The sequence below is a fragment of the Folsomia candida genome, unplaced genomic scaffold (assembly GCF_002217175.1).
Source record: "Folsomia candida strain VU population unplaced genomic scaffold, ASM221717v1 Fcan01_Sc016, whole genome shotgun sequence".
In the NCBI taxonomy this organism is placed as follows: Eukaryota; Metazoa; Arthropoda; class Collembola; order Entomobryomorpha; family Isotomidae; genus Folsomia; species Folsomia candida.
Genome location: NW_019091208.1, coordinates 3,647,571 through 3,660,986, shown reverse-complemented (window position 1 = coordinate 3,660,986; position 13,416 = coordinate 3,647,571). Strand labels below are relative to the sequence as shown.

Genomic DNA, 13,416 nt, shown 5'->3' with positions numbered 1-13,416 from the left:
CGAGTAAGAGAGAGGAATGGGACGCAATAAAATGTAATATAAAAGATGGACTGCATAAAATTCAGCATTCCACACACTTCAAACGGATGGGTGAAAGTCAGGAGACCTTTTTTGGAGAGAGAGAGAGAGAGGAATTTTGCGTGTAGATTTCACTTTTAAATCCATATCGAATTTCGAACTGACATGTAGCCGATATGGGAAGAAGGGAGTGAAGGACTTTGATGTGAAAATACCTACCTCAGAGTCAAGAAACTGTCGCACAGGCACTTCTCTCAGGCACTCCAACATTGTCGAGGAAGGTTCAGGGGGACACCTGCGAGGGAAAGGAGAAAGTTTAGATTTTTTGTTAAATTCATGAAAAACTTATGATTATAATTTTTTAATTTTTTTAATCCTGATAAATTGTTGGTTATAATTTGGTAATTTTTTTAATTCCTTCAAAACTGTTGATTCTAAGTTTGAATTTTTGTTACTTCTTGCAAAACTGTTAATTATAATTTGGTAACTTTTTTAATTCCTTCAAAACTGTTGATTACTTCTAAACTTCTGTAGCTATTTTTAAATTCTTGAAAAACTGTTTATTCAAAATTTGTAATTTTTTAAAAAATTCCTTCAAAATTGTGGTTCACATTTTGTATGTTTGTAAAAATTTCTTCACAATTGTTCAATGACATTTTGCATTTTTTTAATTCCTTCAAAACTGTTGATTATAATTTTGTAATTTTTTATTCCCTTCAAAACTAATTATAATTTCATAAATGAGATTTAACTAGATTAAACACCTCACTTACCGAACCCTTTGTGCGAAGCGTTTGCTGAGTTCGGGTCCATTAGAAAGATCGGATGCCAAGGGGGAAGATGCCGATCCAGAACTGAGAATTACTCGGTGGAATAAAAGACCTGAAAAAAGATATGGAGGTGAGAAATTGGATTACACACGGATAACTGAATTATATATTTGTCTAGACGGCTTATCGATTTAGCCGAGGCATACATACATATTTGCAATCGGACAATTTACTACTCACATCCGAATCTCCAGCAGTTATGTTACGTTACGTACGTACTTAACTTGTTTATTCTAACCAAAGATTCTCAAATAAGCCACAAACACATCACATCTGACGCCACGCCACTGACAACCATGCAGTGTTTCGTTTCTTATGGGTTTATTACATTTCTTGCACTGGAAAGCAAGAAATGTGAGGTGCAAGAATCTGGGAGAAAGTACAAGAAACATGCGCTATCGAGCCACGCGCATGAAGAATAGCGGCGGGCCGTAGTTTCTTGCGCCGTACATTTCTTGCAGGTCAAAATAGCTGCAAGAAACCATTTTTTGTGGGTATTTCTTGCAAGTGATTATTTGCAGCTGTTTTGACTTGCAAGAAATGTGAGGTGCAAGAAACTGGGAGAAAGTGAAAGAAATGTGCGCCATCCAGCCACGCGCCGTATGAAGTATAGCAGAGGGGCGTAGTTTCTTGCCCCTTGCATTTCTTGCAGGTCGAAACACCCGCAAAAAACCGCTTTCTCCCCTCTATTTCTTGCACGTGGTTACTTTCACCCGAAACACTTGCAAAGATTCTCAAATAAGCCACTGACATGACAACTACGCCAGAGTCCATTTACTACACACTTGAATCATCAATTTCGTCAATAAATGGAGTGTGCAGGAATGTGAGACAATCCCGCAAACCGAGTTGATCTGTAAGTTTAGCAGATTCTGAAGACACACCTTGACAGAATTTACGGCGAGGATAAAATAAGACCATCCATCCCACATCATCCGTCCGCACTTAAACTCGAGGAAGCTTTCTCTCTCTCTAGGAAGATTCGAGAGTCGGGAAATGGACGGAACGTGATAGGAATTTGTAGAAATTAGAACGAAAGTGAAGCCTTTAAATGAAAAGTCTGATTTGGTTTCACCAAATTCGTTCGTCTGCTTGCTTACATCTTCAAAGGAGAGAAGAAATAGCTTAGTTAGAAGAAAGTCAAAGTTGAGAGGGGAAGATTTCTCATCGACGAAAAGTCGAAAGTTCTTCTTCTCTGATGGCGGATTTGGTCCAAATCGGTCGAGTTACTTGCTAAGCCTGTGTCAACAGACAGACACGAGATGCGAGGATGGTGGAAAGATCGCTCCGACTGGTGGAGGCTCATTGACAGCCGGAAATATATAGCCACATCACATTAGGCCAAAGCAGTGGAAGATGTATGTATGGGTGTACGAGTGAGGGAAAAAAGTGCACTTTTTAGTACTTTTTTGGCTACTTTTGGGTCAACTTTTCTTACTCAACTTACATACTTTCACACACTCTTAGAAATCCATACTTTATATGACGTAAAATATAACTCGATATAACTTCCAAAGTGCCACTACCCCACTTATAGCGAATCGCTCTCTCTCGGCCACAAAGTAAGCCATTTTACCCTGTAACAATATTCACAGGGTAACTGAGCGCCCAATAGGGTAACGACCGTAACCCTAAATCGCGTTGATTATGACTTTACTTTCTTGCTTTGATGACCCCAGGAAAAGTTACTTAAGCGTAGCCGCAGTATTAGTACTTTAATAATATATTTTATTTCACATTCAACATTGCATTACAAATTACCCTTATTATGAACCACTAGTGAGGATATTTGTAAACGCTGGACCCTATTAACTTAAGATAATTTTTTTAATGTTATACTAAAGGTTTAAAATTAGTTTTGCACTTAAAACAAAGATATACCAAGTTCTCACAAATTGTACAATGCATTCCAAAGCCGACCTAAAATGACCTAGAAAACCTGACAATTTTCTCCTGAAATTATTAACAGAGTCTCGTCCGTAATATCGTCATCTGTTTAAAGACAATTAAAATAAAAAATTAAACGCAATGTAAATTAAATTTGTGTATAAATTATGCAAATTGTGCGAATTTCTTACCCTTCAGCGTCCCCGTCCAAATTGTTGCAATAACCTTCTCGTTTCCTCCATTATTTGCTTATGAGTTAACTAACTAATTAATTAACTATCAATTTAACTAACCAGCACTGACTGGCTGAGCTGCGAGTTGTAATGAGAGCGAGGGAAAAGTCAGCGTCTGAAGAATATCCTAAATGGGGTTTGCTTACTCTAAATGGTATAATCGCTTACTTTATGGTTTAGAAAATAGTGGTTTTACTTCACATTTGGTGAGTTTTGTCATTACTTTGAATGAAGTTGACCATTTTACTTCGAATCAAGTGAGGTTTACTTTAAACCGCATAACGTTCCATTTTACTTCATGAAAAGATATTGAATTTTCTAAGAGTGCATGCAACTTATTCGTAAAGAGCTTTGAGCATGTTTTTTTTCCCGTAATGAGTTTCGCTCTTGGGTAGAAAGAAATTGATTAGAAAGAAAGTGCAGTTTGAAGGAGTAGATGTAAGTGAATGTCAAACTTTGGTTCGAAATTTGCAAAAAAAAACAATTTGCGAATTACAATATGCGAACTCTTTTTAGTGTGATTTAAAGTGTAAAATATTGATAAAATTGATCAAGACGTTTATTTTGCATTAATTTTTTCTTTAAATATTTCAAGCGTTATAAAAATTCTAGTAAATTTTATATAGCATTATTTACGACCCAAAAATCTTCGTGATTTATGATATTTAACTATTTCTAAATTAAGCTGATTCGGCGTCTAAATTAGGAAAAAAATTACGAATTTAAATATGCAAAAAAAACTTTGTAATGCGCTTTAAAGTGTAAAACACTAATAAAATTTATCAAGCCACACATTTTGTATTAATTTTGCTTCAAATGTTTCAAGTTTGATCAAAATCTGGATAAATGAATTACATTTAATTACATTTCAAAAAGATCAAAAATCTTCAGGACTTCTAAAATTGAAATATTTCTAAATTAAACTGATTCGACTTCGAAATTTAAAAAAAAACAATTTGCGAATTTCAATATGCAAAATATTTTTAGTGTGATTTAAAGTGTAAAACACACTTTAAAACACAACCACATTCATGGGAAAATTGCATGCAATTCCCGAACTTTTAATTTTTTAATTTTTTAGAAAAAATGCTCATCCCTGCATCACCCCCTTAAGAGAAACCACGGACAACAAAAAGTTTATGCGCCCTGGTAAAACACTGATAAAATTAATCAACACGTGCATTTTGTACTAATTTTTCTTCAAATATTTCAAATTTGATAAAAATCCGGATAAAATGAATGTAGAATTATATTTCAAATACAAAAAGCTAAAAACAAGCAAACAAGCTAAAAATATCTTTTTGACTTTATACATCGAACTTTTTATAAATTAAACTGATTCGGCGTCAAAATTTGCAAAAAAAAATATTTTTAGTGTCATTTAAAGTGTAGTACATATAGTCCACACGGGAGAAAGTGGTACACAGGAATTTTTAGTAGAAATATATATGCACGATTTCCGGCAAACATGTCACGAAAGATGCAACCAGCGAAGTGAGACTGTGAACCGGTTTAACCAAAACTCGCAACTTTGCACTCTGAAAAGTGAAATTGTATTCAAAACACATTTCCCATTAGGCCTTACTTACTTACTTTCTCTGCTAGTGCATGTACTGACCCTTTGGCGAATGTGAACAATTCGCAAGTCCAACGATGGCGGAGGATGTCACGTCCGAAACATCAAAACAATCCAAATGCAGCCACACTGGCACATGGCACTTACTCACACTTCCACTTCTTTCCCCTCTACTTTCCTCCAGAGAAAGCCATTTTACGACGGCTCACAGTGGAGGTGGCCCAGTGGATGCTCTCCGATTTTGAGCAAACTAGTGTCAATTGAGTGCAAATATAATTAGAATGAAATTTGCAAATTGTACCATATCCTATTGCGCAGGTTTTGCGGAGATATTTGCATCCAAAGAGGAGAAATCGCGAATTAAATTTGTAAAGTGTAAAATTTTTCAAGGTTTGGGCGCGTTTTCTCCTCTTCGGATGCAAATATTTCTGCCAAATTTGCGCATTGGGAGATTGTGACTTTTGCGAATTTCTTACTAAATTTGCGATCGATTTCCACTAGTTTGCTCAAAATCGGAGAGCATCCGCTGGAACACCTCCATTGACAGTATTTGCTTGCTCTCTTCTTTTTTCTCCATTTTGTCTCATTTACTTTCTCCCTGTGTGTGTCTCATGAAAGGAGAGAAAGCAAAAGAGATGTAGAAAAAGGGTGGAATAATAGCGGCCCCTTTTCTCCTTTGGATTTGAAACAACAAATAAATCTCAAGTAGGAGAAGAGTAACAGCAACAAATAAAAATAAAAAACGATATAAAAATGCTTTTAATCATGACGAAAATACATTTCTTTCCGTCCGACGCTTTCCAACAATAAGTTAAATATCTGTGCGGTATGGAAAGCTGGGTGGGGATTATTTTGGACGTACACTGTTAAAAATCTGGAAATCTGGTATTATTGATTTCGATATTAAAGTTACTACGGCTTGGTATTAAAATTATGCATAAGCGCCCATAACATTTTGTTACCAATGGGGTAAAACTTTAATACCGAACATTCTTAGAAACCTAGTATTCAATTATTACTGACCAGAGTACATATATGACTTTATCGGCATTACAGCTTAGCAATGTTGTGGTAATGAAAAATTTACCACTCAAAAACAAACTACTACCAATCCGGTAGTAAGTTATTACCAAATAAATACCAGTACGGAGTACATATCTGACTCTTCAAGATTTTAACAGTGTGCTACACAATATTACTTTCAATACCACTACCGGTATTAACTTAATCCCGGATTTATAAGAGTGTATAAGTATAAGTACTTCCTTATGTGGACATTTTTCAAAACTTTCTCCAATCTAAAACCTATCTGCTTAGATTGGATTCTTCTTTTCCCTCCTTCTTTTCCGCGGTATCAGAATAATATTAAGCAAATCTTGGTTGGATGATTTTGATATAATGTAACGAAGCAGAAAAGAGCCTTCTTGACGTTGACTGACGGAAGAATCAAAATCTCACGACAACTCCAGACTTTCCAAATCTTGTTTCCCCCTTCTCGTCAGTCTTAAATCTCTCGACTTTCTCCATCAGCTCAGCCACTCACTCTCTCACTCACTCACTCAATTTTATTATCGGGCTTCTTACGAATATCATACTCAACGAACAAGTGTTTGCTTCGAGGCTGAGTCCATCATCCGTATGCGGTATCATGATTAGTCCCCCGAAAAATGCGTAATTCGAGCGAAATAAATCTTCAAATCGGTGGCATTCTACAAGAATTTTTGCAACTTGTGAAGTGTGACGTTTCAGTGGCCGCGGAAACTGTGGGGACATTAACATTGCAGGATAGGGGAGGGGTTTGTATAACATGGGGAGATGATGACTTCGAATAACCGTGGGGACATTGCTCCCACGCTTCCGCGGGCACTGTAACGTGTGTTGCTTTCTAGCCCAACTTCTGCACCAAAGTATCTCCCAGGTCATCTCATCACCAACCCACACGTGACGGAATATAATCCCGAAATGTTTTAAAATTGGAAACTTGTTATTTTGCTTTTACTTTTTGGCTTCTGGCCCGTTCTCCAATTTTCTGTTATTTGGCATTTACCCCAAAATGGAAACAGAGCCGGTCGTCGTCGTCGCCAGACGAACGTAACCAAACCAACAAGCCTGATTCTGATTCAATCTGATGATCGTTGGAAACAGGCCGTCGAATTTCAATCGTGTTTCGATCTACTTTGCTTTTCTCGATGTCGTCGTCTGCCTACACCGTCGTCGTTGGAACTGTTTGCGTTTAGTTTAGTGCCAAAAAAAGAGAAGACATCATCTCTCCGACGTTTGCCAACACGGGGGAGGATAATGTAAAAGTTTAACTTTATGTGCGTCGATTCTTCACTTAAAAAATATGAGGCCCAATAACAATGCTGCAGGTTGTGTAGTTTTGTTAAAGTGAAAAAAATGTTATCTAACTAATAAGGGAGGTTTCCCAGTGGATGCTCTCAGATTTTGGGCAAGCTAGTCGAAATCGATCACAAATTTAATTAGTATGAAATTTGTAAGAGACGATCTCCCAATGTGCAGATTTGGCAGAGATATTTGCATCCGAAGAGGAGAAAATGCGCCTTAAAGTTGACAAATTTTACACTATCAAAGTTTACTGCGCATTTTCTCCTCTTCGGATGCAAAAATCTCTGCTAAACCTGCGAATTCGGAGATCGTGTCGTTTGCAAATTTCATACTAACTAAATTTGTGATTGATTCGCATTAGTTTGCTCAAAATCGGAGAACATACGCTGGGAGACCTCCCTTGTAACTTGATAATGATCATGCCCATTTCTTTGTACCATTATTTAACGTAACCTTACACAATCTTGTAAGAAATAATGTGATAATACATATTTTTAGTGCGGTACAGTTCATTGCATTAGATTACGTTGGACGAATGACAGATTGTGAGTGTGTGGTTCCAGCCATACTGTTATTATCCATGTAAGTAATTCCACATTCTGCCTTTCTCGGATTTCGTGCCTTGCTTATTTTCTGTCCGGCTTGTCTGTCTAGTTAGCTTTTCCTACTCTCGTCAGTTCTGGCAAAAAGGTTGACATTGAATTGGCTCGGATTTGCTCAATCCAATTTTTTGTCTGGATTTTTTTCTCCTCTTCCACCAGTCTCGCTGGTTAGTCTCATAAACACAGATGAAAACTGGGTTTAGGTAATAATCAGGCAGAAGTGAAAGCAGCTCAGTCGAAATGAAGCGGGGCAGCAGTAATGCATCCTCCGGCCAAGAAAACGCGTAATATCGTCCCATATGTGATAAAGAGTTGAGTCATATCTGCGTCTAGGGACGACTGAAGGGCACACCATGTACATAAAATTTCTGACTCACAAACGTTACCTTCGTAGGACTATGACTTGCTAAATATTTATTACTTCAATACAGATGAATACTGGAAGGCAACAGTGCTACGTTTCTTTACAGGTTTTCTGCATTTCTTGCACTGGAAAGCAAGAAACGCAAGAAATGCGAGGTGCAAGAAACTGTGAGAAAGTGCAAGAAATATGCGCCACGTGCCAGTATGAAGAATAGCGGCGTGCGTAGTTTCTTGTACCTTGGGTTTCTTGCAGGTCAAAATATTTGCTTGCGAGAAACCACTTTCTCCCCCTTATTTCTTATTTGCAGCAGAAACACTGTAAGGCAATTTCAGAATTGAAAAATAGTCTAATCATTTTAAATTAACTTTCCAATCTTGTCACAATCATCCCAAAATACTAACGAAACCTTCACCTTAATCCAGTCAGCCATGAAATCCCAGACAGTACAGACTACCTAATACGTACAATTGCTAAACAATTACGCAATCCGCCTCGGAAATTATATAAGTCGGGTGGTTAGTTAACTAAATACGACATACGAAATGTTTGCGTTCATGTATCCACGTATGTAACTTTTAACCAGGGATAAACTTATGTCACGTAAGTAATGCTAAACCAAGTTTCACTTCACATGCAATTTGCCCCCGCATACAAATTGTGCATTGCGCCTAAAAGAAAGTGAAAGTAAGGCCGGACTTTAGTTGGGAATGTGTCTTTCTCTCGCGCGTATATTTGCTCTTCTCACGACGACTACGACGACGAGAAAGTTGAGTCAGATCCGGATCGTTTTCTTCTCTCCACTCTGTGATTTCATTCCAATTCAATGAAAGTAATGCCAAGTAAGCAAAGCAAAAAGTGCATGAAGCAATGTTCCAAGTGAATAGATTGCCCAAATGTGTGGTTTCCTCGTTTCTTCTTCGCTGCTGCCCTGTGCTAGAATATGAATCCAGTAAGCTAATAAACCCGAATTTATTTGATGGAGCAGGATGACACGAGATTTCTTTGACTTTTTTTTATTCCCAGAAGAAAAATCATAGACTTTTGTGGGACTCGCCATTCAGGAGGAAGACGGGGTTGAAAAACGAGATAGGGCCGAGCAAGAGGTCTCCCCGCAGTCAGTTGGAGTCTTCACTTTCTCCACTTTTGAAATGGGACGGACGGACGGACCGGGCAGTAGGAGAATGAGAACAGAAGAAGAATGCCTTGGGAAAAGTAGTGGAGGAATGAAAGGGCGTAAGCATCGCGGAGAAAGAGTGTGTATTAAAAGGGTACATATTTTGGGTTAGTCTAAAAAATTATCTTTCAACAATTATGAGCAGAGGGTATGTATTTATTTTCAAGTTTTTCATTTGATGATGACCACTGGCCACTGGTTTGTGGGTGTGTTTTAACTAACTTGTAGAGATCACTAAAATTTCAAAATATCTCCACATATTGTCACATATTTCTAGGTTTTCGGACATATAAATATGTTTATAAATATTTCCACTATTATTTGAAAAATTTGGAAATATTTCAGATATTTTTTTTCAAAAATACATATATTTGTAACAAAAATTCAACGATACGAGACGAACTTTTTGGCTAAATAACTTCAGACCATGTGTACCAATTTTGCGAAAAGTATTTTTTTCATACATATTTCTTAAGTATTTAAAAACGTATTTTAGCGATTTTTCGTAAATACATATCCGCCCTCTGATTAATTGCAAATCTTTCAAAAAAAGTGCCTTGTCCTTGTCCTTGTATTGTAGTTTATACAATAAAGTAAATATCTCGTTTAAAAAAACTTGAACTCACATTTAGTATCGCTCTGGGAGTATTGGACCTGTGCAATTTCTGCTACATACAAATTTCCCAGCTCTTCGTATCTATCCACCACCAATCCAGAGTCGTCATTATATTTGAAACCTCAACTTTATTTGACTTGAGAGAGAAGTGAAAGTACTTGGTTTAGGAGGCGCATGAGAACTTTACAACCACATCCATCCATCCCCTGCACACGTATCTCAGACGAATCCAATTCTTTATCTGGTTTCCACTTTCCCAATTCCTCCGAGCTTTAGCATGCATTGTTACATTGTTAGTTAGGCAAAAGGCGAGACGAGAGGAGGCAGCTTTTCCAGGCAAACTATGGACCAAGGAAAACTGACTGATGAGAATCGAGAAGCTTGCTGATTTCGCACAATGTGCCGAGCAGAAAGAATGTGTTGAATCTGGAATTTATGGTTGCAGTTAGTTTCACTCACTCCCCATAAAGATGGAGTGAACATCATGTGTTAAAACCGAAACTGGATGTATCTCGTCGAACCCACCAAAGCCTTGAATTGTTGAATTTAGAGCAACGCAGGATTTATGGGAAAGGCAACGAAACGACGTGAGTGACGTGACTGAGACTTTTCCCAACCTATTTTAATTATGCAGCAGTCAAACTTGTGTGTACAAGCGGGTCCGGAACTGCATACATGCCCAAAAATGAGCTAGAAATAGTTATCCTCTTAAAAATTTACTGGGCAAAATTGTACTGAAATTTTGTTGAAGTTTAGTAAGGAAGTTGTATGTGTAGCATGAGGCACTTATTTGTGTAAAGTATGTAAATGAGATAAGATGTAAATTTGTCGAGACAACATTCTACCAGATGGATGGATGTAAACAGGGTAATGAAGTGCGATGCTGATTCTTCCACCACTTTACTCCATACTTTCACCACTTTACTGTTACTCAATGTATGTTTTTGTTTAGAATTTATAACTTTTATAAATTGTACAAATCGACGGCAAACTGAATCCTTTTACAATTGAGCTGGGTGACATGGAGATATTTCTACAAGGCGATTCTTACATGCGATTAGTATTTTTCGAGTGCAAGTAACGACTTGCAAGAAATAGCTGCAGCAGGTATTTTGACCTGCAAAAAATGCACGGCGCAAAAAAATAGGTCCCGCCGCTATACTTTGAACTGCACATGGCGCATATTTCTTGCACTTTCTCCCAGTTTCTTGCATCTCACATTTCTTGTGTTTACTTGCCTTGCAGTGTAATAACTGTAGTAAACCCGCAAGAAATGAAACACTGCGTGGGACGAGGTTTAAAAATAAAATTGTAAGATTGAAAATTTGTTTCCGTAATGAAACCAATTTATGCAAGAGTTCTTTTGTCACGTGTAAAAATCATGGAGCTAGACTTTGTTCTAAACGCAATGTTACTGAAAGTTGACGTATGTAGTACGTACTTTGTGCCCGAATAGTTTTCCGTTATTAATGCGGGTTTCACGTGAAGCTTTTAATTTATTCTCGCCCATGTTTATCGAGGAATCGATAACTAACCAACTTTTGACATATTGACGAGCTTATGACTTATAATGAGCCTTCTCCCATTCACGCAGGGAACACTTCCTGACAACCGCACGATCAGCCACGAGGTCGTGGTTGGAATTATTAATAACCCAGCAATTACAAACAGGCTTGCTTAAAATGCGTGAAGGCAGCAAGACTTGAGCGTAAATGTGGTCTCGTAACGTTCAAGTCATCGTCAACTTAATTAAGAAGACGAATCCAAGATGTCAAAGGGTATGGGTAAGATTTCTTCACAGAGATGGTTTCATTATTGATTCAGATAAATCATCAAAGGGTCAAACGAACTGGAGTCAGGGTTAGAAAATATGTAAATTCAACATGTGAACAGGGTTCGCTACCCCGGGTTTTTGTGGGTTGGGGTTTTTGGGGTTTTTGTGGGTTTTTGGGGTATCAAATCTCCGGAAAAACCCTAATGCTTAATGGGGTTTTTGCGGGTTTTTGTGGGTTTTTGTGGGTTTTTCCGGGGTTTTTGTAAGATTTTGGGACAGATTGAAACAAAATCCCTTAAACTACAACTTAAATCAATGCTAATTAAATTGACGGATTCATCATGAAATTTTGAGAATTTTCATGTGCGACTTGAATTTCCAAGTTTTATTGCATATTTCCAAGTTTGCATGCGAAATATGAATTTTCGATTTAACAGTCCAACTCAATGATAACGCTTAAAATTGCGTGTCAAAATCGTATATTAAATTACTTTTTATCTAATATATAATTTAAAGAATTTTGGTTCAACCTGCCCCAAAATCTACAAAAACCCACAAAAACCCACAAAAACCCACAAAAACCCCAAAAACCCCGGAAAAACCCCGGGGTTTTCCGAACCCTGCATGTGAATCCAAATTATGTTTTAATGTCAGAGGGCGGATATGTATTTATTTTTGACTTTTTCATTTGATGACGGCAGACGGTTAACTTTGTGGGTATGTTAACTAACTCGCATTGAGAACACAAATTTCAAAATATTTTTACATATTTGCTCATATTCCTAAGTTTTGGGACATACAAATTTTCGCTATTATTTGGAAAATGCGTAAATATGGTACCAATTTTGTAAAAAAATGCACACAGATTTTGTAAATATTTCAACAATACGTAATGAAATTTTTTTTTCGTTCATATTTCGTAAATTTCTTGTTTTTTCCTAAATATGAAATACATATTTCAACAATTTTTCAGAAATATATACCCGACCTCTGATAAATAATAAACTACTCGAGTAACGTATCACTCTCCAGGGTATTGCTTTCCCCTACTTTCTCCCCAATTTTGCGCACATTTTTAGCAAACAAACTCACCACCATCACGATTCAGTGTCATTGATGCAGAAATAGAATCCCGAATAATTTTCTACGTCAAGAATTCCCACACGTGCGGTTAACTCTGCTCATGCCGCCGTCCGTCCGTGACGGACGGCGTAACGAAATACGTAGCAGATTGAATCAAAAGATGATCATTCGTCCCATATATTATGCAGTTATCTATCGTTCCAGCCCGGCTCCCAGAGGAATTCGAACCTCGCTCCCCATTCATTTCACTCCGCATTCATTTCTATTATTCCCTTCAATCACGGTCATTAGAAGCAAACGTGATTTCACTGTCGTTTTCTCGCATCATTATAAAAATTCAGCATTTTCTATACACTGTTAAAAATCTGGTAGAGTAGCATGTACACTGCGTACTGGTATTGATCTGGTAATAACTTCCTACCCGATTGGTGGTAGTTTGTTGCTGCGTGGTAAATTTTTCATTAGCGCAACGTTACTAAACGGTAATGATTTAACACCAGAGTTCTAAAAGTTTATCATACTTTCATTGATTTGGTAATAACTTTCTATCCGAAGCAGTTTGTTTCTGAGTGGTAAATTTTTCATTACCACATCATTACTATACGGTAATGTCCCTTATTTCCAGTGCCGATGAAATCATATGTGTACTCTGTTCAGTAATGATCAATAACATTTGCTAAGAGTGTGGAATCTCGTTTTTATTACGGATTCAACAATTGATTGTTCCCAGCCCAACTACACCACCAGACGAGACGAGACCACAAGGAGGTATAATGAAAAGAAGAATGGAGCCCACAATTTGGGTGGGGATACGAAAGCCACACTATTTCTCTTCAAAGACAAGGTAGCAAATCAAAGTCGACAGAAAATCAAAACGAAACTGGGCCAAGTCAGGCTCAATTCATGAAGAAAG

The 13,416-nt window shown here is 37.4% G+C and overlaps 1 protein-coding gene and 2 long non-coding RNA genes across 3 annotated transcripts in view; 1 reads left to right on the top strand and 2 right to left on the bottom strand.

The window, feature by feature from the left end:
* Positions 1–13,416, bottom strand: part of LOC110856546 (neuroligin-4, Y-linked) — a 44,506-nt gene that overhangs the window by 12,851 nt on the left and 18,239 nt on the right. The window contains exons 8-9 of the mRNA XM_035857132.1: positions 792–900; positions 238–313 (exon numbers count right to left, since the gene is read on the bottom strand). Of these exons, the coding sequence (XP_035713025.1) occupies positions 238–313; positions 792–900 (185 nt within the window). The remainder of the gene's footprint in view (positions 1–237; positions 314–791; positions 901–13,416) is intronic.
* LOC118437778 lies at positions 2,313–3,251 on the top strand. Its single transcript, XR_004836341.1, has 2 exons — positions 2,313–2,410; positions 3,149–3,251. It is a non-coding gene; the product is annotated as an uncharacterized LOC118437778 (long non-coding RNA).
* LOC118437779 lies at positions 2,560–3,125 on the bottom strand. Its single transcript, XR_004836342.1, has 2 exons — positions 2,927–3,125; positions 2,560–2,840 (listed from the first exon to the last, which is right to left on the bottom strand). It is a non-coding gene; the product is annotated as an uncharacterized LOC118437779 (long non-coding RNA).